Source organism: Tursiops truncatus, chromosome 19, assembly GCF_011762595.2.
Source record: "Tursiops truncatus isolate mTurTru1 chromosome 19, mTurTru1.mat.Y, whole genome shotgun sequence".
Classification (NCBI taxonomy): domain Eukaryota; kingdom Metazoa; phylum Chordata; class Mammalia; order Artiodactyla; family Delphinidae; genus Tursiops; species Tursiops truncatus.
The window spans coordinates 29950604-29975324 of NC_047052.1; the positions used below are offsets into that span (position 1 = coordinate 29950604).

Below are 24721 nucleotides of genomic sequence, written 5' to 3' on the forward strand. Positions count from 1 at the left end.
CTCAATTTGGACCAGCTGCATTTCAAGTGTTTCATGGCCACATGTGGCTAGCAGCTACTGTATTGGACCGAGCAGCTTTAAAATACACTTGCCCCCCAGAATTTCATGACTGGCTCCATCTTAGCTAAAACATCATCTCCCCACAGGTTTGTGATTGTGCTCTCTCACCCCATCACATCACTCCATACATTAGTTTCCTAGGGCTGCTTCTGTAACAAATTACCACCAACTAGATGGCTTGAAACAACAGAAATTTATGGTTCTGAAGACTAGATGTCTGAAATCAAGGTATTGACAGGGCTATGCTCTCTCTGAAGGCCCTAGGGGAGAATTCTTTCTTGCCTCTTTCTAGCTTCTGGTGATTGTCAGCAATTCTTGGCATTCCTTGGCCTATAGATGCATCAATCCAATCTTTGCCTCCGTCTTCACATCACCTTGTTCCCTTCTGTGTCTGTCTCTGTGTCTTGTCTCCTCTTCTTATAAGGACATTGGTCTAACAGTAGGGATGGCAACAAAGCAGAACTCTGGTCTATAAACTCATGCAGGTAAACTGAACCAAAAAAGGCAAGGAACAGGTCTAAACGCCCATAGTTAGGTCAAGCAAACCAGGATATCTTCTCCCCCTACCCCAGCCTGGCTGCTAGCAGGGAAAATGGGCCCTTGACCCGCTGTATTTTTACTCAAGTTCTCTCCAAATATTTGCATGAAGCGTGAGGATCAAGGGGAAGGGAAAACCCAGCAGTCTCGTTGCCTTTACCTTTGGTCAAACCAGGGACTAGTCTTCCAGTATCCCGCTCTGAGCCTCCCAGCACCACCTCCCCCAATCCCCAAAAGACCCTGGTCTTCCTCCTAGAAGGATGAATATCAGATGGCGCTCCAGTCTGGGCTTGGTCAAGCTCTCTAAGCCTCAGAGAAGAGCTAGGTCATACCCCAACTTTGTGTAAATTAGAGAAATACGCTTTTCCTCGAGTGCAGCCCTGAGCTGAGGTACTCAGTTTGATGAGCGCACAAGCACTGAACTTCAGACCCTCTTAGTTCCTCAGCTGGGTTCCCTTGTTCAGTGAGCATCCAGCACAACCATATATGGCCACCCTAAGCTAGTCTCTCCCTTGTAGGTCTATTGTGAGAATTAAATGTGATACTGTGTGAACACGTTTAACATGGCTATTGGGTAAATAATAATAACTCAACATGTATTTTTTTATCTTGAATTTTTATCTTGAATTTTTATCTTGAATTTTTTACATACTCTTCAATAGACATTGGTAAACTCTAAACCAGTGCAACTTTTAGGGTCCTCAACATAATTTTAGATAGTGTGGAGACAAAGAATTAACATTATTGAATAGTGAGAAACATTCCCTTTTCAGTTCTCTCATTTCTTCCAGAAAGATTTGTATTTGACACTCTCAACACTTGCTAATACACACACACACACACACACACGCACACAGTTGGACCTCTAGAAGTCATTCCCAGGCAAGCAACATAGCTAACCTGTATTAACGTTGGTTGGTTGTGTTTATCTTGTACAATTCCCTTTTATGGTGAGTAACAGCCACTTCTCCAGTCACAGTAGTAGTATCAAGGTTTTTTCCAAAAGCATGTATTTAAGTATTTAAAGTGAGTCAACGTAAGGGAAAATATTAAGCAAATAATCGTAGAGGTGGTAGCCGTGGGCTTGAAGTTTGGGGGACGCGATATTACACAATTCCAGACAAGGCCAGATTTGACATTTTGGCTTCTAAACCAAGTGCTCTCAGCTTTCCCAGTACGAAGTTGGAAGAGAATGGGGAGATTAATGCAAAAGTGTAACGTCCAGAGGTTCTCGGCTCGACCGTGTCTGGAACGGAGGAGGCTTCATGCACTTCTGATTTTCCAGCAAGGAGTACGTCGGTTCCCTCTGAGCTCAACTCAGAGTTTGCGCCCTCTGAGCTCCTGACTTTCAGAAACCTTCACCTCTTGGAGAGGCGTGCCTGGGTCCTGAGTTTTGCAGATCTTCTCTGGGAGGGACACGCCCCTCTAGAACGGCTAGGACCTCCAGGTCGGCTGAGTCCAGGCGGGAGCTGACAGCCAGGGGCCTGCGCACAACCTTCCCTGACCAAGAACGGCCACTGCACCCTCCAAGTTAACGAGTAGTGAGCGAGGACACCGTACACAATGCGGCTGTGTTTGATCCCGCGACGTGTCATTCGGAATCGCAAACAATTTATTGCCATTAGACGATGTTGTCAGGCACTAATTTCCTGGTGGCGCTCCATCACGGGCATCAAAACATCAGGGGAGGGAATTCTGAGGCCCCTGGGCTGGGGGGCGCGGAGGGACCGTCGCGAGCCAAGCGGGGGTTCCAGTAATGAGGCTTTAATGAGAGGAGGGCCGCCAGCCTTTGTGGAGAAGTCCAAGGAGGCGGCGGCCCGAGCGGGCGCTCGGCGAGGTCACTTCCTTCCCCGGCCCTGGGCACGGTGAACCCGCTGAGGGCCATATGCGGCCATCAGGCCGGGTGCCCACTGAGGGCACTCTTGGGCCCGCGACACCCTCGTCGGCTCCGAACTGCGGCAGGAAAAGAAGCACCTCCATGCAACAATGCAAACGCACTCATTACCATCTCGTCAATATGCATGAAGAAAATGCGCTAGGCTGGCCGAGCCCCATCACCCAGCTCTGGCCTCGGCATCCAATAAAGCGACATATTCATCTCCCAAGATGGATGAGGAGGGGGCGCCGCCAGGAAGGCAGGTCCACGGGGGGGAGGGGACGGATCCTGGAGAGGAAGAGCAGAGAAAATACATGCAAAGAACCTGAGAGGCAGACCAAGAAATCGACGAAGGAAGGAAACAGATTAGGATGAAAGAAAGGGACCAAAAAAAAGAAAGAACAAGAAATGAGGGCGAGGGAAAGAGATGCAGAGTCAGAGGGAGGGGGGAAAGCCATAAACAAGGGAAGAGGGAGGGAGCAAAATTGAGGAAAGTGGACTGAAAAGTGGTCCAGAGGAAAAAAGAAAACGGCCAATGAGGGGATTAAGGAAAGAGAAGAACAAGCCATGACCTAGAAATCGAATATATGGAGAGTGGGAAAGACAGACGGATAGAGACAAACAAAAGAGGGGGAGGGAGTGAAACTGCTCGAGTCAGGTGGAAAAGGATGATCCTGGAGAAGTAAAAACAAAATAACGTCAGTCGCGCCGAGGGGCAGGTTTCCCGATCCTGGCAGTTCTGCGCGCTGCGCATCTCGGCTGCTTGGAGACCCAAGGGCCCGGGCCAGGTCGGGGAGAGGCAGGGGCGGAGTGGGGGAGCGAGGGGCCGGCCGGCCAGCCGGCCTGGCGCGGCTCCTTGGGCGGCCCGGCCCGCTCCGCTCCGGGTGCCCGCGCCTGGCTGGGGGCCCACCCCGCGCATTGCAGCCTCTCCCTCGCCGAGAGCGAAGTTGGCAAAGTTTCTCCCAAAGTTTCCCCGTCGCTTCTCCGGACCCAGGGAGAGGCTCCGAGGCCCTGGCGGCTGGTGGGGAGAGGCAGTCCGTTATAGGGCGGCCCTGGAGGCCGCGGCCCCGCGCCTGCTGGGATACTCGGGGTCCGGATTCCTGGTCAGACACAAACCCCTCCCGGTGCGGACACCAGGCCACGCACTCGGGCGTCCACGCGGCTGCTAATAGCAGAGAGAGAGAACGCAGAAGAGAGAGAGAGAGAGGGAGAGAGAGAGAAAGAAAAAAATATTCTCAGCTCAATTTAAGTCTCATGGAAAGGGCTTACAACTGTAATTAAATCATTAAATTCTTGTCTACGCTTCACAGAGCGGAGAGAAATTAACTTCCCACCAACCTCATTTTCTATTTGAACATGAAATAATGATTTTCTGCCCGTCTAATTACAAAGCCAACATCTGATCAAGCCAGCATCCAGAGGGGATTATCGCATGCACGAGTATTAGACCTCATTACCAGCTTGAGTGCAAAATTATTACATCTTGTAATTGGATGGTGAGATTTATATACAGATCGGCCCGGTTTCTGTAAGATTGTAATTACAAGCTTCGTTGGTTAGCTACTTATCAGAACTTTGCAGGAAAACAAAACAAATGACTGAGGAAAACGAGCATTTCATTAACCTGTAACCCGAGCGCGGGGGGAGAGAGCGGTGGGAGCGTGCGCCAAGGCGTCTGCAGGAAGCCGAGGGATCGCGGGTCCTCACTGCAGCCCGGGGACTTCGGGCCTGGGAGGGAAGGACAGAAGATGGGCCTCGGCGGGTAAACTTAGGGCTACAGCGGCGCCCCCCGATGGGGACGCGTGGACACCGTGGGTCTGGGCAAGGAGGGGGCAGAAAGGGGGCCTGGTGGCTCGCGGCTCGTGTACAGTACGCAGCGCAGCCCCTGAGCCAGATGGGCCGCCGGCCCTGGGCACACGTCGGGCCGCGGCTCCAAGTGCAAGACCGGGCAGCGCTGCTGTGAGCGCTAAGCGATTGATATGGACGCCCCCTTGCATTCCCCACACTCTGGGCCGCGTTGAGAAAGCGTCTACAGCAAGCCTCCGAAGCGCTTTGTGCTCTGGGAACACTGGAAGAAAGCGAGATGATGGAGAAGGGTTTGCGCGCGGCGCGTTTTTGCGCGCATGCCTTTCCCAAATCAACTTCCCGTGCACCTGCTTTTCCTCCCTGTGCGAGTGTGTCACTTTGACCCCATCTCGTGGATTAAAAATCCCTGGAAAAGGCTCGGCTGTCCTTGGACCCGTGAGTTCAGTTCGGAGCCGGGCTCCACCAGCCTGGTGGAGTTGGGGAGCCAGCGCCACGTCGGGGCTCGGCTGCCTAGGACTCTGCGTCACGACGTGGGGCGCGGATCGCCCGGGCCATGGCAGGGCTGATCTTATCTGGAGACTAGGGTAGCGGAGAGACCGATTCTGCTCGAGACCTGGGGCGCTTGGAGGTATCTAAATAATAGAGGTTCTTGGGTCCTTATCTGGGTTAGAGGTTCACCTTCCGGGCCACGGGTGCCCCGGCCCGGCTAAGTCATTGAGAACAGCCTCGCCCCTTCCCTGGCCTCTTTCCCACCTCCCGCAGCCCGACACAGCCAGGTCGATAGCTGGTTAAGGCGGACAGAAGCATCATCTCCGGGGCTCATTGTTCTCTCTTTTCCTTCTGGAAGAGCTGAGTTAAATAGCGGCCCAGCGCAGCCCCAGTTTCCCCGCCTCAGAATCTCGCTCTTGTCTCCTCGCGGGTCTGGCGCCACTACTCTGTGCAAACTCTAGGTTTCCAGGGACGTCGAGGCTCCGGGTCTGACACTTAGGAAACGCTGCAGGCAATAAGGTTACTCTCAATTGTGTAACCCTGAGATTTTTCGCGAGAAGGTGAGCCCAGGATTCCCTGCGCCACTTCGCTGAGAGGTTTAACTGAAAACGAAATCAGGCGCCGGGAAAACATTGCAAAGCCAGAGCTTCCCCTGATATCTCCTCTCCTGGGGGGACTCCAGTTAAGGCCAACACCCGGCACCAAGCATACGCAGGCGAGGAGGAGATTAGGAAAGCAGTCTGACCCAATTTGAGAAGGCCGCCCCTTAGTTTCCCCAATCGAACCCCAAACCGAGCTGCCCCCAAACTTTCCCTTGCGTTCTCCCCAATTTTCTCGGCCTTCACACCTACTGGAGCCGCCAACCCGTGCGAAGTCTGGTAGAAAGAGGGGGGAAGTGGGGTGGGGTCAAAACTGGGTGCCCGCGGGACTCCCCACTGGGGTTCCCTGTTGTTGCTGAGACCAGAGAGAGCCGGGGCCAAGATTCTACCATCCCTCCACTCTGGTGGAATTCGGATTCGATTCCTCTATCAATCAGCCCGCGGCGGCCAGTTTCCGCCTCCGAGCCGGGACTGGCAACTCCAAGGCAGTTACCGCCCCGGGTGCTGTCCCCGGAGCGCTCCTGCTGCAGGCCTGGCCTGTGCGTAGGTCGCCGCAGCGGCCTAAAGCGTTTAGCCCGAAGCCGCCGCAATACCGGGAATTTCAATCCTGCTCTAGGCTGCACGCCCTAATCCGTGAAGGTGGGCGCCCGGCTACTGGGATTTCAGGTTTGGTTTAGGAAATATCCCACTATAAAACTAAAAGTCTTGCCTCCCATCCGCAGCCGAGCGGGAGGGAGTATACCTGCCCAAAGAAAACAGGTTGGCGCAGAGACCCGGCAGCAGGACAAGGGGTAGTGAAACGAAGAATCTCTACGGACCGAAAATTCCAATATACAAACTTCTCCAAGCGCTCCCCGAAAGTTCCTGGAGCCTCCGCCACCCGGCTCCCTGCTCCTCCCCCATCCCACGCCAGCTTAGGGCACGGGCAGCCTCCACTTTCCTGACGTCGCTCCCCAGGATTCCCGGGGCGTCCACCCTTCGGCACCACCCCTACCCCCGCCATTTCTAAGACGGGATTCTGCACCCTGAAACCCGTGCGGCGTTAACGTGGTTAACTGCAGGATTTGCCTCTTGAGCAGGGGGCTGCTTCGCCTCCCTGGGCATAGAGACGGTCCTTGAAGACTCCCTTAGAACGCACCCCCGATCCCTCGCGCACTCTTCAAGCTCCCTCCCTACGCCTGAGAGTGGCCAGGAGTCCAGAGGTGCGAGCTGGAAAACGGACCCGGGCAGAGTAAAGCCCCAGCGCCTGGTCCAAGGTCTGGTCCCGACCCAGGCCCCGCGCGCCGGGGCGGGGGGAGAGGTACCGAGAGGCGGGAAGCGGGAGGGGCGAGCTGACCCCGTACTAACCCCGGTCCCGGCGCCTCTCGTCCCCCCTCCTCCCGCCGCGGGCCAGAGGGGGCGGGAAGGGACTGGCAGAGCCCGGGCTCCCGCCCCCGCCCCGCCCCGCCCCGCCCTGCGCGCAGTATCCGCGGGGGTGGGCGGCCTCGCCTGCAGGGCGCCCAGGCGATTGGTGACTCGCGAAGGAGACGCAAGGAAAAGTCGAATAAGAGGGCGCGACGTCAGACCCGAGATTTGGGGAAGGGCGAGGGAGGGGGGTGAGGGTGGGGACGGACACACAGACACAGATACGGACACGCACCCCCCGCACGACACCCCAAGTGTCCACAACTTTAGGCCGCCTTAGCCCGGGGCGCAGAGGCCGGGGATGGGGGTGCGGGGAGTGTAGTGTGAGTAGAGAGAAATAGGTTTTAAAAAGAAAAGAAAGAGTGAAGGGAACAGAGAGGGGAGAGAAAGGAGTAGTGAGAGAGGGAAAGAGAAGAGAAAGACGAGAGTTTCATAGCATCCAGGAAAGTGAAAGAGCCCGAAGGAGCGGAAGCGATCCTGGGGGTTGGTGGGGGGGGGGGGGGGAGAGGAGCGCAGAAAGGGGAGGGGAGAGGAAGGGCGAGGAGGGGGAGTGAAAACTAGAGGAGGGCGAGGGAAGCGAGGCGCGACACAGCTCGGGGAGAGGAGGGCAGTGAGGAGCGAGGCGCGGGCAGAGGCAGCTCCGGCTGCCGAGAGGAGGGAGCGCGGCGCAGAGAGGAGGGGCTTGCGGGCCCGTAGAAATGTCAATCAGAGCCCGGAGCCCCGGGAATCTCCGCCAATCTGTTCGGACCTGACCTGGCTCCTTGCCTCCGCCGCCGCCGCCGCCGCCGCGGAGCAGATCAATAGGCAAACGCCGAGCGCAGCGCAGCGCGGGAGGCAGCGCGGCCCCAGCCCGGCCCAGCCCCCGATGCGCGCCGCAGCCCGCGGGCGGCGCTGAGCTGGGCGGCCCCAGGGGCCGGGCCCCCTCTCCGTCCGTGCCCCGCGGGCCACCATGTCCTTCCCCCAGCTCGGATACCAGTACATCCGCCCGCTCTACCCACCCGAGCGCCCGGGGGCCGCCGCCGGCGGTGGCACCGCTGGGGCACGGGGCGGCCCGGGAGCCGGAGCCTCAGAGCTGGCTGCCTCGGGGTCCCTGTCCAACGTACTCTCGTCCGTGTACGGGGCGCCCTACGCCGCGGCGGCAGCGGCAGCCGCAGCCGCCCAAGGCTACGGCGCCTTCCTGCCCTACGCGGCCGAGCTGCCCATCTTCCCGCAGCTGGTAAGTGGCCGGGGAGCCGCAGCGGGGAGGTTGGAGCTGGGGCGCCGTACGAGGTGTACGCGCGGGAGTAGACTAGAGGGGCCTGGGCCGGGAGGGTGGAGGCGGCGATGGCCAGCGCTCATCCACGCTCCCTTCGCGCGTGTCTCTTCCTTCTCCCTGTGCGTACAGGGCACGCAGTATGAGCTGAAGGACAGCCCGGGGGTGCAGCATCCGGCCGCGGCCACCGCGTTTCCTCACCCGCACCCCGCCTTCTACCCATACGGCCAGTACCAGTTCGGGGACCCGTCCCGTCCCAAGAACGCCACCCGGGAGAGCACTAGCACGCTGAAGGCCTGGCTGAACGAGCACCGCAAGAACCCCTACCCCACCAAGGGCGAGAAGATCATGCTGGCCATCATCACCAAGATGACCCTCACCCAGGTGTCCACCTGGTTCGCCAACGCGCGCCGGCGCCTCAAGAAAGAGAACAAGATGACTTGGGCGCCCCGCAGCCGCACGGACGAGGAGGGCAACGCTTACGGGAGCGAACGAGAGGAGGAAGACGAGGAGGAGGATGAAGAAGACAGCAAACGCGAACTGGAGCTGGAGGAGGAGGAACTCGGGGGGGAGGAGGAGGACACCGGGGGCGAGGGCCTGGCTGACGACGAGGAGGACGAGGAGATCGATTTGGAGAACTTAGACGGCGCGGCCGCGGGGCCTGAGCTGGCCCTGCCTGGCGCGGCGCACAGGGACGGCGACCTCGGCCTGGAACCCACCTCAGACTCCAAGAATAGCGACTCCGACGACAGTTCCGAGGGCTTGGAGGAGCGTCCACTGCCTGTCCTGAGTCTGGCCCCAGTGCCACCGCCGGTGGCCGCGACTCCGCCATCACCGCCCTCGCCCTCAGCAGGCCTGGACCCCTGCGCTCCCGCACCAGCGCCCGCCTCGGCCCTGCAAAAACCCAAGATCTGGTCCCTGGCCGAGACCGCCACAAGCCCGGACAACCCGCGCCGCTCGCCTCCGGGCGCGGGGGGTTCTCCCCCCGGCGCAGCCGTCGCGCCCCCAGCCCTGCAGCTCTCTCCGGCCGCCGCCGCCGCGGCTCAGAGACTCGTCTCGGCGCCGCTGGGCAAGTTCTCCGCTTGGACCAACCGGCCGTTCCCAGGCCCGCCGCCCGGCCCACGCCCGCACCCGCTCTCCCTGCTGGGCTCGGCCCCTCCACACCTGCTGGGACTTCCCGGAGCCGCGGGCCACCCGGCCGCCGCCGCCGCCTTCGCTCGGCCGGCGGAGCCCGAGGGCGGAACAGGTGACTGCGGAGCCCAGGATACGGAGGGAGGGGGCGAGTTTGGGGGTCGCGCCCGGGCAGGTCCCGGGGGGCGCAGGGCGCTTACCACTCCGCTCCCGCCTCCCGCGGTCCTGGGCGCCAGAATGGAGCGATCTAAAGCCCTTCCTTTTTCTCCCGCTTCCCGTAGATCGTTGTAGTGCCTTGGAAGTGGAGAAAAAGTTACTCAAGACAGCTTTCCAGCCCGTGCCCAGGCGGTAAGAGACCCCGAGCTGGGGTGGGGTGTTGGGACTGGCAGTCGGGGGCAGGGAAGAATGCGGAGGAAACTCGGGCTTCTGCCCCCGGGGGAACGCAGCTAGGACGAGCTTCTAAAAGGGGACGAAACATACTCCTCCGTCGTCGCCACGGGCCCAGAGATGGCTCGAGAGTCCCAGTCCAGACACCCGGGCGGGGCCCAGTGGACCTCGGAGCGGGCGGTGGCTCCGTGAAGGTCCACCACCTTCCAGCAGCGCACCTCGGGTCTTGACGCCTCCCGCCCAACCTTATAGTTAAAACGGAAGACCAGCATCTACAGCTGGACCTCATTGCACATTGAGACGTCTCCCTTCCCCCGGCCTCAGCCCCGGGTTGGGTCTCCCAATGCTAGGCAGCGTCGGTGCCCCTAACTCACTTCCTTTGCTACCACTGCCTCTCTCTTGCAGGCCCCAGAACCACCTGGACGCCGCTCTGGTCTTATCGGCTCTCTCCTCATCCTAGTTCTTTTTTAAAAAAAAATTTTTTTAAATCGTTGTAATAATTGTAAAAACCAAATCGCTCTGTATAGTTATGACTTGTAAGCATGTCCGTGTATGAATACCTAAAAAGAAAACGAAACAAAAAAAGAAAAAGAAATAAAACAAATCTCCCCCCGGTCCTCCCCCGGTGGTTTCTGTACCCCCACATTAGCTGAGTTCGTGAGGTTTGTTCGGTTGATTTGGGGGGTGGTGGAGTTTCAGTGAGAATAAGCGTGTTTGACTTTTTTTGTATATACAGAAAAATGTACATATGTGTGAACCAAATTGTACAAGAAAGTATCTATTTTTGGCTAAATAAATGAGCTGTTGCCACTTTGACTATAACCTGCCTGTCTGCCCCCGGAGGGATCTGTTTGGTGCTTTTCGTTTTTTGTTGTTTTACACCCTCATCCCCCCATGTTTGAAGAGTCGCCCGAATCAGCGGAGGAGAAGCAAGGCGAGTCAGGGCCCTGTAGTCGGAGGACGGCGGAGGAGAAGCTGGAGTGGCCGGGCTGGGGCCGCCGCTGGAGAAGAGAAGGTTGGAGAAGTACCTGGGGCGCCCGAGAGAAAGGGCAGAGGAGACAGGTGGGAAAGGGGGCAAGATTGCCTACAACGAGCTGGGAAACGGGGCCCAACTCCCCGGTCCACTGGAGCAACCGCGGGGCCTTGGGGCCTTCTCTGATGACGCAGCAGAAAGACTCGGAGAAGGATCTGGACGCCTCCCTCCCCCATTCTTCTATAGGCACAATCGAGGCTTTCTCAGTCTTACATAAGGGGCTGTGCAAGCTCCGCTTCGGGCCCCCTTCCAACCACATTGATCCCCAGACTCCTTATATAGATGCAGGGATGTGGGGTGGCAGTGAGTTGGGGCGGGTATGCAGGAGCGGGGAATCCAGGGGTGCACATCCTTTCCCCTTGGTGACTTTGCCCAGCCCACATTGCCCGTTGGGGCTCTGGGCGGCATGTGCGTCTTGGCATCCCAGTGGGTTTTGCCGAAGTGCCCTGAAAGGGCAGCTTTCTGAGGTCCCGGCACCGGGGGTTCGGGTAGTTGCACCGGCCCAGCCGGGATTCCGGCTCCAGGCCGGACAGAGGGGTGGTCGGGCCGGGGGAGGGAGCCGGGAAATTTGGGGCTGGAGCTCCCTCTGCAGGACAAAAGGGCCGCTCGGCGCCTGCCTCGGCGGCCTCTCCAGCCAGCCCGGGCGTCGCGTCCCCTCCGCACCCTCTTTTTTCTCTTGCAGTCAACTAGCCTTGCCCAGCTTTGAAAGAAGTTGTAGGGATGCTGGAAGAGTGGCGCCTTGGGGGTGTCGTTTTTGCATCTCCTTCCCCACGCTGAGTTAGTAAATTTATAGGGCGGCCAGACGCCTGGTTTTTGCCCCGCACAGTGGGACATGTCACAATCTCGCGGGTCCCCGGCAAGTTTGGGGAGCGCTTGCAAACCCGAAGTCACGGAACAAGGCGCCGCGTCATATTGTACATCTTGGAGTTTCGGCGGGAGCAGAGGGAGTCCGGCAAGGACCCACCCATGCGGGCACAGCCGCCAGCGCCGGCCCGGGTGACCCCCACGGAGGCTGGGGCCGTCGGCGTGACGGCGCCCCAGGGGCGGGTGGGAAGGAGGGTCTGTCTGCAGCCGCTGGGGCCCACCGGGGGCTGGTGAAACAGGAGCGCACACCCATCGAAGACGTTGCAAGGACGGGACTCGCTCTTCCAGTCCCTTCCCCAGAGGCCAGAGACGTCTAAGGTTTCGGTTCAGGCTCCTTCCCAGGTGGCAGGCACAGACTTGTGGTTCAGCTCTGACCCTGGGCACAGCGCCCCAGACGTGGCGTCCGTTTCAACTGCCTGGGCCTTGGACCTCAGAGGTGGGACGGAGGCCTCGGGTTAACATCAGTATCTTTACATGGACAACAGCCTGATAGCCCTCCAGTGAGTGTCTCACAAGCTTCGTCAGAGCACAGGCCGAGTTCCCCTCTCTGCCTCCTGGGAAACTCCGGGCAGACAGTGAGCTTCTCTGCCCCCCATTTCCTCATCTGTAAAATGGGAATAATGACACCTACCTGGCATGGTGGTTGTGAGGATGAGAGACAAAGCACGTCCAGTGCTGGCATGTGGTAGGAGGAGTGATAGCCCTAGTTTTATCTTTATATTCCAAAACTCTCAAGCCCACTCCTCAAACTCCCGGTAGGATTCTGCCCTACCCCATCCCATCAGCCGTAACAGCCGGGTGTCTGCATTCAGACATCTGAGGACCCAGCTGAACCCAGGGAGAAAGGACACTCTCCAGGGAGGAGTGCAGCAGGGCGAGCAGGTGAGAGGAGTCAGGCAGCCTTCCCACACGGACCGTCCAGCAAGAGAGGAGACCGTGCGTTCAGAGGGAGACGGGTGTGAAGAGGCCAGGCCCAGCTTGGAGAGGTCTGATCGCCTGTGAGGTTTGGTCAGCATTTCAGTGCATCCTATTCTGGGGATATTAGTCCTTGGAGGAGACCAATCGTGCCCCACTGAAAGGGCAGGATGTGTGATGCCAGAGGAGAGTTGAGATACACCTGGGAGAGACCCCCCGTATGTGTGTATCTTCTCTATCCCATAGAACACACGGCCCCTTCAGATGGCCCCAAGTTGACCCCCATAACATAATGGGATCAAAATGAAAAGGAACCTCATAGGCTTTTCAGCTAAAAAGGGGAAGAGGAGACCACTTCCTTGCACCACTTTTATTTCACCAAGGAACAGATTCCTCAGCCACCTCCTGGGACCTCCTCCCTGAGTCCCCCGCCTTACGCCCTCCTTTCAAGGATCCTAGGAACTGTCTCTGTCCTTTATTATCTGGCCCTAAAATTTAAAAAGGAAAGAGGAAGCTAGGGAAGAGAGGGAGAGAAAAACAGAAAGGCAGAGAGAGAGAATATATGGGGATCTCATTCTTGGTCCTGATTAGGCTTCAGTTAGAAATAAAATATGTCAGTCACTCTGCCTGGAAGGGGTTCCTCCTGTCGGGGCTGGTTATGCAAAGCACTCAGAGGTGTGTGGGGATAATCAATTAGGTCAGAGGAGGGAGTATATGTCACTGCTTCCCTCATTATCTGCATGGAGGTAGAGGAGGGGGGCTGGTTTGCTGGGCCACGGAGCCAGAGGAGAATAAAATTATCTCCCTAAGTGATGGCCCACCTCTGGGACCAGGACGTTCATGGTTTTCAGTTGAATTTATTTTTGGTTGGAATACAGCGAGGAGGAAGCGGGGTCCAGTCAGAAGGCAGCATGGAAGGGCCGGAGGGCTAGGGCAGCAGAGGCTTTGGGGAGAAGGAGGGATGTTCCAGCCACTCACCTGCCCCAGGGGAGCAGCAGGGAGAGGGAGGGCTCCTGGGCTGCTGTTCTCTGGGCACCTGGCAGGTCTGCTGTCTTAGGCCTGAGTTCTGGAAGGTTAGAGAGAGGGATTGAATATTTGGGTAGGAGCTGGATGTCTGACGTCTTCACTGGTTTGTTGGGAGCTTCTGTCAGGAACTCGCTTTGGGCCTAATTATTTATGTCCTTCTAGAAATGTCCCCCGCATCCTAGAGTTCCTGGTTGTATGGACCTTCTACCTGCATCAGATGAAAATGGGCAATTGCGGGTGTGTAAAAATTGCATCTGTGGTTAGAGCCACCTCCAACTTGAATGGGCGCAGGCTTCATCCTTTCTCAAGGCCCCGCTTTCACCATCTGCCACTTGGAGGAGATTGGATGAGACACATTTATTCAAACTTCCTTACGAAGCCAACATTGTCTAGGGTTAGGCATGAATGTCGGAAGTGTGGGTCCAAAGATAATTATTGGGATAAGGAGGCCCCATAACCTTTCTAGTAACCACCTCTGGATCGTAACTGGCCACTGTCCTCTGATCCAGGCAGCCAACTTAACCATATTGAAAGTGTCCATCTATTGTGTGACCAACCTAGCTTTGACGCAGCTGCCGCTCGCCTTTGAACAGAAGCTCCAGCCCCTCCGAAGGCTCTCCTGATGGTCTGGATGGAAAACCCCACAAGGCATCTCTTCCTGAGGGTGAAAGGGATGAGTACTCAGGTCAAGAGACCTGGAAGAGCTCCTAAGAGAGGTCCTCACCCCGCTGTCCCTCCCACTTCCAGGACAGATGGCAATGTCTGGAGACACTTTCAGTTGTCATGCCTGGGTTAGGGGTGCTACTAGCATCTCATGGATGGAGACCAGGGTTGCTGCTAAGGGTCCAGCAAGGCACAGGCCAGCCGCGTGCAACGAAGAGTTATCCAGTCCAAACTGTCAACAGTGCCAAGCTTGAGAGACACGGAGGTGAGGGAAGGGAGAGGAGTCTGGGGCAATCCCGGAAGATAGTGTCTCCCAGAAACCACAGCTTCGTGGAGAGAAACATTAAAGCAGGGCACTAAGTGGGGCGTTTTTGTTCTTTAAAAACTTTTGGCCCTGGAATGGGGAAGTCAGTGTGAGGGAAACTCTGCCAGCCTGGGAAATAAAAAGCGGGTTTTCAACTCAGCCTGGTGCCCGGGAGCCACTGAAGGTGAGACGGTCTCAGGCGAGAGGGGCAGAGTCAGCCCCAAGGAGGATGTGTGTCTGCGGAGTTGGGTCTTTCTCCCTGGGTATTTATATCAGGAACAGGTTATGGGAATATTGTCACAGATGAAAGCTTAACTCCTGTGGCTTTGCCTCAGAATCATAGCCACCTCTTCACTGCCGCCAGCCCTTCCATGCACATACACGCATCTATTTATTTACTTGCTTATTTTACCCGGGAGTGTGTGTGTGTGCGTGTGTGTGTGTGTGTGTGTGTGCACGTGCCCGCGCGTGTGTGTCCCGTGTCAGGGAGCCAGAGGGAGACAGAGGCAGGGTAAGACCTTACTCCGGGGCTGACCGTCTAGGACGGGAAGGCTGTGATGTTACAGCTTTTTTCTTGCGTTCTCTCACTGCTCTAGGCGGCTAACAAGTGGGCCCACAGCCCTCGGGGCCCTTGGAGTGCACTCATCTGAGAGATTGTGCTCTTCTCAGCCGCTCAGATTTATTTTGCCAAAGTTACAGGGCAATTATGGAAATGCGCCCTTTGAAGCTGGGCTGATTTCTCTTTATTTTCTTCTCCCTGACAAAGCAGAGCTTCCCTGCCTCTTGTGGGCTTTTTTTTTTTCTCCCCCCTCCGTTTCCTTTTCCTCTCTCCTTTTTTTCTGATAATTATTAGATAGTGGGAGTTTCCAGGGGTAATTTGAAAAAATCTTTTAAACAGTGATAAAAATACCTATAGAGTAAAAGAAACTTACCATTATTTAAATGTTATGTTGGGTTTTTTTTTTTTTTCTCTTTTTTTTAATGGGGTTTGATGGCCAGGAGGAAAGAAATGAATTCGTGATACTAAGAGACAGACCCCTCCTGCCCAGATCGTCATGGGGCGGCCCACGGCAGCCGGGCAGGCCACCGGCTTGGCTAACAGACTGTTCCAGTGACCTGGGGCTCCTGCTAAGCCCCTGGAATCGTAGCTCACAAATTTTAGCAGGACAAGCGCTCTGCTCCCCTTTGCTCACACCTCTGGGTGAATAAGAGGCCCCGACTCGACAGGGCTGTGTTTTCTGGGCCTTGTACATTATTCATCACTGCAGCATGGAATCTGGAAGCTCTGTGTGAACCAACCCCATTTATTTCCCTCCTCCCGCCCCACTTTGCTTGGCCTGACGCTGGCGTGTGGAGGGAAAGTGTCTGAAGCCAGATGGTGTCCGCCTCGGTGCTGGCGAGACCTTCGAGGGGGAGAGTCGGCCTGTTTGGGGTCGGGGTGGGAAGGGGCCCAGTTTCTGTTTTTCAGAGTGACTTTGAAGTTCTCTTCGCCCATCTTTTTGTTTGCTCCTTCCTCCTTCCCTTCCTGTGTCTGGGGGTGAGTGGCTCATTATCTGTCCACAAACTCCGACAGGAAGTCTCGTCCCCTTCAGGAGCTGGCGTTGGCCTCAGAGGCCTGTCCGGAGTGGAGGCCATCTCAACTCTCGCTTCCTTTACCCCACTTAAATAAAATCCAGTCAGGTAAATGGAGTGGAGTGCTGCTTATTTGATAGGCCCCATGGTGAGCGACTTCCATGCATTCTAATGTTCATAGCCGCCCTCGGCCAAGGCACAGACAAGGACATTAAGGCTTGGGAGAGGCGGATGGAGTTTCAGAAAGTCTTCTGGTAACATGGACATTCTCCGTGGAGTGAAAGATAGCCACGCGGAACATTCCACATGGCGTGCTACCATCTGAATTAAAAGGAGAGTATCCATTTGTTTGTACAAGAAGCTGGTAAGAGTGGCCGCCTTAATTTAAGGAAAGGACCTGTGCAGCTGGAGGTCAAGGCCCCGAGGGATATCTTTCAGTTTATATCCCTTTGTTCCTTGTGAACTCTGTGAATGAATATGTTAGCTCTTCCTGCTTGTTTTTAAATAACTAATATACGTGAGAGAGGTAGAGAGCAGTTTCTCTGGACGTCCCAGTGGAACTGAGGATCCTTCATTCACTCATTCGTTCCCTGAACATCCACAGATAGTCATGAAGCAGCAGGTCAGACTCCCTTGGTACAAATCCCAGTTCCATCACTCCCTAACTGTGTGACCTTGGGATATTGACTGCATCTCTCTGAGCTTTGTTTCTTTTAAACCAGAAAGAAGAATTACAATTTTACCTCCCTCATAGACTGTTGAGAGAATGAGTTCATTCACGCTTAGGACAAACAATGCATCATGCATAATGATTTGTCTCATGCAGAGTAATTACTTAATACATTACAAATATTATTTTTATTTATGACAACAACAACTCTAGGCAATAGGTATTGTTGTCCCCAGTTTATAGAGAGGGAAACCCAAGCTTCGCCCCTTGTTCAACTTGGCCAAGTGTTCTGACCCAGACCTCTTGGACCCTGATGCACTTGGCCTGACCCTGTCTTGGATGGGCCCAGCACAGCAGCTCTCACTGCAGCCCACCCTCTGCATAGAAGGCAGTGGAATGCAAGGGCATGGGAACGGCTGGGCCAGAGGGATAACTTGGAATCTGCTACCTTTGATTTTATACTTTTAACTAAGCACAGGACAAGATGAGGGGCTCTGTCCACTCCTTTCATTCCATCTCCCATCCTGGTGGAATGGGCTTTCAGGAGAATTACACACCAGCGTTCTGCTGTAAGAGGCCATCCATATTAGCACAAGAAAGGCTTGTCTTACTTCTGTATTTCTGCTCCTCAACGTGTGGTCCCTGGGCCAGCAGAATCAGCATCACCCTCAGAGCTTGTTAGAAATCCAGCCTCTCAGGCCCCTCCCAGATCCACCGAATCGGAAGCTGTGTTTCCCCAGGACTCTCTGGGTGATGAGCGTGCATCCTGAAGTGTGAGAAGGGCTGGCGTAGATGTTCCTTAGTAAAGCCTGTGGTCCTTCCAGAATGGAGACAGGAAGAGGCTCGATCTCCTTGGGCTGCACAGGTAGGAGGATACTGGAGGGAGGGAGGGAGGGCAGGGCAGAGGGTAAAGAAGGAAGGAATGAGAGAGGTCAAGGTGCCAAGTGCCAACCCAAGGCTGGTTTTGCCAGGGCTGAATACGGATTTTGCCCCTTTCTCCATCTTCACACATCTTCAAGGTCGGCTGGAACACTGGGTTCCTCACTGCCACAGCCTCTGCTCACGTGCCCCTCCAGGTATTTCACAGCGTAAGGATATATGTAATTAAGAAATGTAGGACTTTTTATTAATTGTAACTGATTTCTTACAGCCCGCCTCACAGCTGATCCCCACTAAACTTGGGTACATCTCATGAAGAGCTGGAAGGAGGGGGTGGGAGGAAAAGAGAGAAAGGAAAAGAGGAAGGAAGGAAGGGGGGAGGGAAGGAGAAGGGAGGGAGAGAGGAAGGAAGGAAGGGGAGAGGGAGAGAGGAAGGAAGGAAGGCCAGCTATTCTGAATGGGCACAAAATAGGTAGGAACTTTTGAGGCCAAGGATTGACTCCTTCACTTATTTTTTTATTCATCCATTCATTCAAGAATATTTATCAAGGATAACGATATTTATTTTTATTAATTAATTCGTTCAATAATGTGTCAAAGAGACACAACGTGAACAAAGTCCCTGCCCTCCTGAAGCTTTCAGTCAACTGGAAACACGTAATTTAATAATAATAACAATAATAATAATAATGCTGGATTATGAAGGATAAGAACAAGATGCTATTAGAATGCATAAGGAAGTGGGGCATACCCTAGCTTGGGGTGGGACGGGTGGAGGAGGTGGGTACAAATGCACATATGCATTTGAGTGTCCAGGTACACAAAGGAAGGAGGCCTGTAGCCTGGAGAGAAAGCGGTAGCTCTAGGTCTGTGCTATCAAGCACTCGATACGTGACTGGTCCTAACTGAAAGATGTAGTAAGCACAAAATACACTCTGGAATTCAAAGATTCAGTCCATTAAAAGAAAAAAGAATGTAAAGTATTGCAATGATTTTATGTTTGTTATTTGTTGAAATGACAGTATTTTGGATCTATTGGGCTAAATAAAATATATTATTAAAATTAATGTCACCTGTATTTTTATACGTTTTAAAATGCAGTTACAAGAAGTTTTTCAATTTTATTTATTTATTTATATAAATTGCCTTTCTAATGTGTGGCACTACTCCCAGGAGACTGAGATGCCAGGAGTCCACATGCCAACACCACTGCTTCCTAAGTCACCTTGAGCAAGTTAGCTTAGCTGCACTTAACCTCAGTGCCTTCCTCCATAAGCACACGCTATGTGCTCAATTTAATCGTCCCAAAGACCCTATGGTATAGATCAGGGATTTGAAAGCATCACTACTTTCTTTTTTCATTTCAGCTTCTGCTTCAGTGTTGACTGTCTTCTCTCCTCCAGGTGGCAGGTACACAGGTGTCATTAACTCTGTGGCCATGGCCTTAGAACTGATGATCCAAAGGGAAAGAAATGGTTTCTCTTGCTTTGTTTCAGTTGTAAAATCCCAAGGAAGAACTCTGATGGGCTCAGCTTGGGTCATGTATTCATTGCTGGTCCAGTCGCAGCAGCCAGGAGTGGGGCAGGAAGAGGAAGAAAAAAAGTGAGGATGCTACAATCATAGAAACGGGGAGGGTGGGGGAGAATGTGTGCTGGGAAGACACAATCAATCTGTATCTACTACACTGGAGTGGTAGGGAAAGGGTAGAAGAGGAATAAGGGAAGGAAGTTCTATGAAGAGGCTTGGGAGGCAGGTGAGAAGGGAGAGTCATCAGCCATTTCACTGAAGGCCAGTCTTGCAGGTAACTGAACAAAGGCCAAAACCCAAGGCAAGCAACGCCCCAGCCCTTCCAGGCCCAGCGGTCTCCCTCTGATTACACATTGAGATGGACGTGGGTCATGCCACAACTTCTCTAGATTTCCCACCTGAGTATTTCTAGGAAAAGGGGTGAGTGGACATACAGCCTGAAGAATCTGAGGTCAGCCCCGAAGTGGCCCTCCACAAGAGTGCAAGTCCTTTCATGTCTCAATTTTTATCTTATAGAAGAATGCACATCTTCATCCGTGATATTTCCCTCTTTGTCTTGTTATAAAGGTAGTTTTTCTTATAAAGATCTTCAGATAAAATGGATAATTCAGCACCCTCATGTATCCTGTGGCTTTGATACCTCCTGGGACACTGCTGGGTACCACAGAGGTCTGGGGCCTTGATTCAAGAAGCTTGGGCACATGGGTCGGCAAGAGTTTGACCCCAATGTCTTGGAAGGGTGACAGAGACCAGATGGATGGGGTCAGACTCTTGCGGACTCACGTTTTGCTTAAAGTCAGTAGAACTTTAGAGCCTGACATGTTCCCTTCTCTTTAATTGTCCCTCTCTCTCTCTTTCTTCCCCTTTTACACTTGAACCTGAGCTGGGGGATGCATCTTTGGCCTGAGATAATCTTGGTGCTGGGTACCTCCCAGGGCCTAGTGTTAGTGATTGCTCAATAGATATGCACAGAATGCATTGCTGCTTTGGAATTCAGCCGTCAAATTAGGTTATTCCTAAAAATGTATTTAGATGGTTAGAAAAATCACTTGCAAATATTTTACAAAATAAGAATTATTAAATATTTTCATTACAGGTAGAATTTGGGGAAAATATTTTAATAGTCATCCTACAACAACTTTAAATACAATTGTAAGGTGTAATCATTATACAAGATAGTGAGAGCTACGCTTTGTCCGGGTTTGCCGCGTGTCAGGGACTTGTCATCATGTCTTGCTCTATAAAGTCAGCGTGAGATCATTGTTTGAAGGCAGCAGCCGCTCCATTTTTAGTTGCCCTCTGTCCTCCCCCTGCCATACCTAAGCACCCTAAATATATACCCAGTCTCTCCTGACCGCTCATCCATTATGGTGTCATAGGGACCTTTTATGAGGTCACTCAGTGAGGTTGGGCCAGGATACTCTGTCATATGCTCTCGCTGATTTTCCTAAGATATTCCTTTAATGGCCACATAACAGTCAGGCCAGGAGGTCTCCACACCACGCAGTCTGTCCTCCCGGCAAGTCCCCTGACCTTTTGTGTCCTGGACTACAGCAGAACAGGATGGCATGACCCAGCTGGAAATAGCACTTGGGAAAAGGCCATAGACTCAACCGTTTGCTCCACAGCACGCAGAAGGGCCATTGCCAAAAAGATAATTATCCAGAAATGTGGAACGAAGACACTGCAGGAGAGAGGGGCTGAGCAGGACGGGGGCAGGGAGGGGACAGAAGGGCTGGCAGAGACAGAGCCCGTCCGATGGCAGAGTCCCTCTCCGTGGCCTGGCGAGCTGCACGGTCTCGGGGGCTTAGGAGGCACCAGGCACTAGACTTATCCACAAACTAGAGGCTTCTAGGGAAGTTGTCTCGATCTTTCAACCTTTCCAGGAAAGAGAGAGGTCCTTCCATCCCATCAAATTGTGGACTGTCAGACTCGCTCTGCGAAGGGAGAATCAGGGCATCTCCGCTACAGGATGGTACAGGAGGAACCCCCCCAGGTCATCTCCCTGGTCCTCAGATGGCACATTTGTGATGGGAGCGTAAGATGGGCTACACGTTTGCCTGTGGAGAAATCACAGCAGAATATTCTCTTCTTGCCGCCTCTGAGATCTTTGCCTCACAGGTTTTCATGGAACTACTGAGCTCATTCTTGGGCAGGGTCCACTCTCATCTAGTCCTCACGGACATGCTAATTACAGAAAAGGTGGCATTTCTCTTTGCTCTAGCAGTACCCCCTCGAGATACAATACATGGTTATTCATGGCACGTTATGGGACATCTCTGAGTTGATATTAGTATCTCCAACCCTGAGACTGTGTCACAGCACACACCAACACATAGGTGGAATATTCAAAATACTTAACAACTGGGACCTTACCCGCATCAGAACCAGCAGAGACCTGAGACCTCCTGCTGTGCCAGGCATTGACAAGTCAGTCTGTGAGTCATGGGAGTGGCCAGGAGGTCTGGGGAGTTGCCAGAGCGAAAGAGGGGCCACTATTTACCAACGGGCATGGAACTATCTCTATATTTTAAAAATGGAGACAACTGGATATCCAAGTCCAAAAGAATCAAGTAGGATCCTTCCTAATTCCATATACAAAGATTAACTCAAAATGTATCATAACCTTAACTGTAGGAACTAAAACTATACAACTCTCAGAAGAAAATACAGGAAAAAATACTTGTGACCCGAAGTAAAGCCTTCTTAGATAGGACACCAAAAGCACAAGTAATAAAAGAAAAAAATAAATTGGACTTCATCAAAATGTAAAACTATGTACTATAAAGGATAACATCGAGAAGGTGAAAAGATAACCCATGGAACGGGGTGGAAATATTTGCAACTTATATATCTGATGAGAGAATTGTATCTGGAATATATATTAAAACACTATTTCAGCTCAATAATAAAAGACAAATAACCCAATTTAAAAGTGGGCCAAGGATCTGAATATACATTTCTCCAAAGATGATACATAAATGACCAATAAGCACATGAAAAGATGCTTAACATGATTAGTCATTAGAAAAATGCAAATCAAAACCACAATGGGGGCTTCCCTGGTGGTGCAGTGGTTGAGAGTCCGCCTGCCGATGCAGGGGACACCGGTTCGTGCCCCGGTCCGGGAAGATCCCACATGCCGCGGAGCGGCTGGGCCCGTGAGCCATGGCCGCTGAGCCTGCGCATCCGGAGCCTGTGCTCCACAACGGGACAGGCCACAACAGTGAGAGGCCCGCATACCGCAAAAAAAAAAAGAAAAAAAAACCCCAACACAATGAGTTGTCACTTCACATCCATTAGGATAGCTATAAAAAAAAAAAAGGACAATAACAAGTATTTGTGAGGATGTGGAGAAATTGTCACCTTAATATTGATACATTCGCGGTAATATAAAATGGGGCAACCCTTTTAAAAACCAGTTTGACAGTTATTTAAAAAGTTAAACATAGTTTCTGTATGACCCAGAAATTTCATTCCTAGATACATGCTCAAGAGAAATGAAAACACACATCCACAAAAGCTTGTCCATGAATGTTCATAGCAGTGTTCTTAATAATAGCCAAAAAGTGGAAACAACCCAAATGTTCCTCTACTGATGAATGGATGAACAAAACGTTGTCTAACCAAATAACAGAATACTGCTTGTTTGGCTTTAAAAAGGAATGAAGTACCGATACATGCGACAGCATGGATGAACCTGAAAAACATGCTCAGTGAAAGGAGCTCACCCTAAAACATCACATGTTGCATAATTCCATTTATCTGAAATATCCAGGATAAGCAAATCTATAGAGACAGAAAGTCAATTAGTGGTTTCCTAGGGTTGTAAGGGCCGGGCAGATGTGGGGAGTGATGGCTAATGAGCACAGGATTTCTTTCTGGAGTGATGAAAATGTTCTAAAATTGATTGTGGTGATGATTGCACAACTCTGTGAGTATATTAAAGCCACTGTACACTGTGCCTTTTAATGAGCTAATTACAGTTCATGTGAGTTGTATCTCAAAAGCTGTTGGATATGCCCCACTGGCCAACACACAAACATACTATTTAAAGACACTCCCCAAAATGTTCAGACATGCGCTCGCGCGCGCACACACACACACACACACAAACCAGACACAAACACAAGAAGAAAAACAATTGAGAGAGCTAGGTCAACACAAATAGCTGTGAACCTTCTCCTCCAAAACTGGTAATGGAGAGTGAATTTTTTTGGCAGAGTTTTGGCATAAAAAATCCTGCTGGAAGTACTTACAGATAATTTTAACCCCCCCCCAACAAAAAAATAGGAAGCTTTTGTACCCTCAAATAATGATGTTCTGGAGCGTTCTTATTTGGAAAGCTCCCTGGGTTGTGCTCATATCTCTATTATTACAGTAATAAGACTGCAAGTGGTCGTATTTGAAGGAGGACCTGCATGGGGTTTATGAAAGCCTGGTGCTGTTTCTCCCTCAGAAAGCAGACGACTTTCCCTCCACACCAGCAAAGTGCTGTTGCCTGACACTCACTAAGGAGAGGCAGAGGAAGAAGATGCTTTCTGGAAAATTACAGCACCATGGTGCAGTTCTGTGTCCAGGAAAGATGGAAGCTTGAGTGACACCCCGCAGGCCAGGCCAGGAAGCCCTGAGTTACACACCGTGTGGGAAAGACTGGGGGAAGAATATTTGCCAGGCAGGTTAAACCCACATCTTTATCCAGAGGGCCATGAAATCTATCAAATGCGCTGGCTGGCTAAATGCAATTCCAGGGAAGATGAGTTTGGGTTCAGGAAAGCAACGTGGCCTTCCCAGTGGCACATCCTTTGCACTGCTGCACAAAATCGCCACCGTCAAATCCTGCTACCATCTAACATTTTTTGAGCATTGTAATAAACACCTATATGCTTATCTCGTTTAATCCTCAAAACCACTCAGTAACGTCAGTGCTATCGTCATGCCCACGTTGCAGGTGGGGAACTGAGGTCCAAAGGGCAGAGTGAAGTTTTGAACCCAGCTGCCAAACTCTGAACCACTCAGGCGCTCTCTGAACGTATATTGACAAACTCAAAGAGTTGGATGGTCAACAAGGCTCATCCCTTTCTCTTTTGGCCGTTGCGTTCAATTACTCTTGAAACTCTTGAGAAGCAACATTTTGAAATATAAGAAGCATATGAGAGAAATGGCCCCATCCAAGATACAGGGAAAGAATTAATGAGGGGAGGGATCTGTTACACTGAAAATATCTTCCTGCACATGTTTAGGGAAGACAGGAGGACTGGTGGGTAAGAGACAAAGATGAGAGCCCAGAGAAGACCCTCAAAGGCTGAGCCAGGCCCCCTTACCTGTGTCTACACCAGGACCCAGACAAACACCTCTTCCTCTAGTGCTACAGCAGCAAGAAAAGATCCTGGAGACGTGGTTGCAGCTCCCCCAGAGGGCACCCCCTGCTCTCCTCCTGCCTGTGCCCATGTCAGGGTCCCTTCCCGCAGGTGAATGAGGAGGGGGTTGGGAAACCCATCTGCCCAGCGTTGACCTCCACCTGAGGTTCCCCTGTAGGTCCACACCCAGAAGGAAGAGAAGGCTGTGGGACAAGAACGAGAACCCCGACTAGGGCCAGAAGGACTGGGTTCAAGCCTCAGCTCAATTCTCACGAGCCAGACATCCGCTTTGGTTTCTTTTAAATTTTTTAATTTCGACCTACTTTCAGGTTTACAGAAAAATTGCAAGAATTGTACAAAGGGGTTC

At 52.9% G+C, this 24721-nt stretch overlaps 1 protein-coding gene across 1 annotated transcript; it reads left to right on the top strand.

The window, feature by feature from the left end:
- The first annotated feature begins 7314 nt into the window (after window positions 1-7314).
- On the top strand, window positions 7315-10363 carry IRX3 (iroquois homeobox 3). Its single transcript, XM_033844561.2, has 4 exons — window positions 7315-7987; window positions 8156-9269; window positions 9436-9502; window positions 9947-10363. Exons 1-4 carry the CDS (start codon window positions 7721-7723, stop codon window positions 9999-10001), a joined length of 1503 nt encoding a protein of 500 aa, XP_033700452.1. The 5' UTR covers window positions 7315-7720; the 3' UTR covers window positions 10002-10363.
- Window positions 10364-24721: the final 14358 nt, after the last annotated feature.

Excerpts from the sequence above, each read along its gene's own strand:
- IRX3 (XM_033844561.2), top strand. The coding sequence starts at position 7,721 with ATGTCCTTCCCCCAGCTCGGATACCAGTACATCCGCCCGCTCTACCCA. Across the intron at positions 7,988-8,155 it reads TGCCCATCTTCCCGCAGCTG|GGCACGCAGTATGAGCTGAA; the intron begins GTAAGTGGCCGG and ends CTGTGCGTACAG. Across the intron at positions 9,270-9,435 it reads GGAGCCCGAGGGCGGAACAG|ATCGTTGTAGTGCCTTGGAA; the intron begins GTGACTGCGGAG and ends CGCTTCCCGTAG.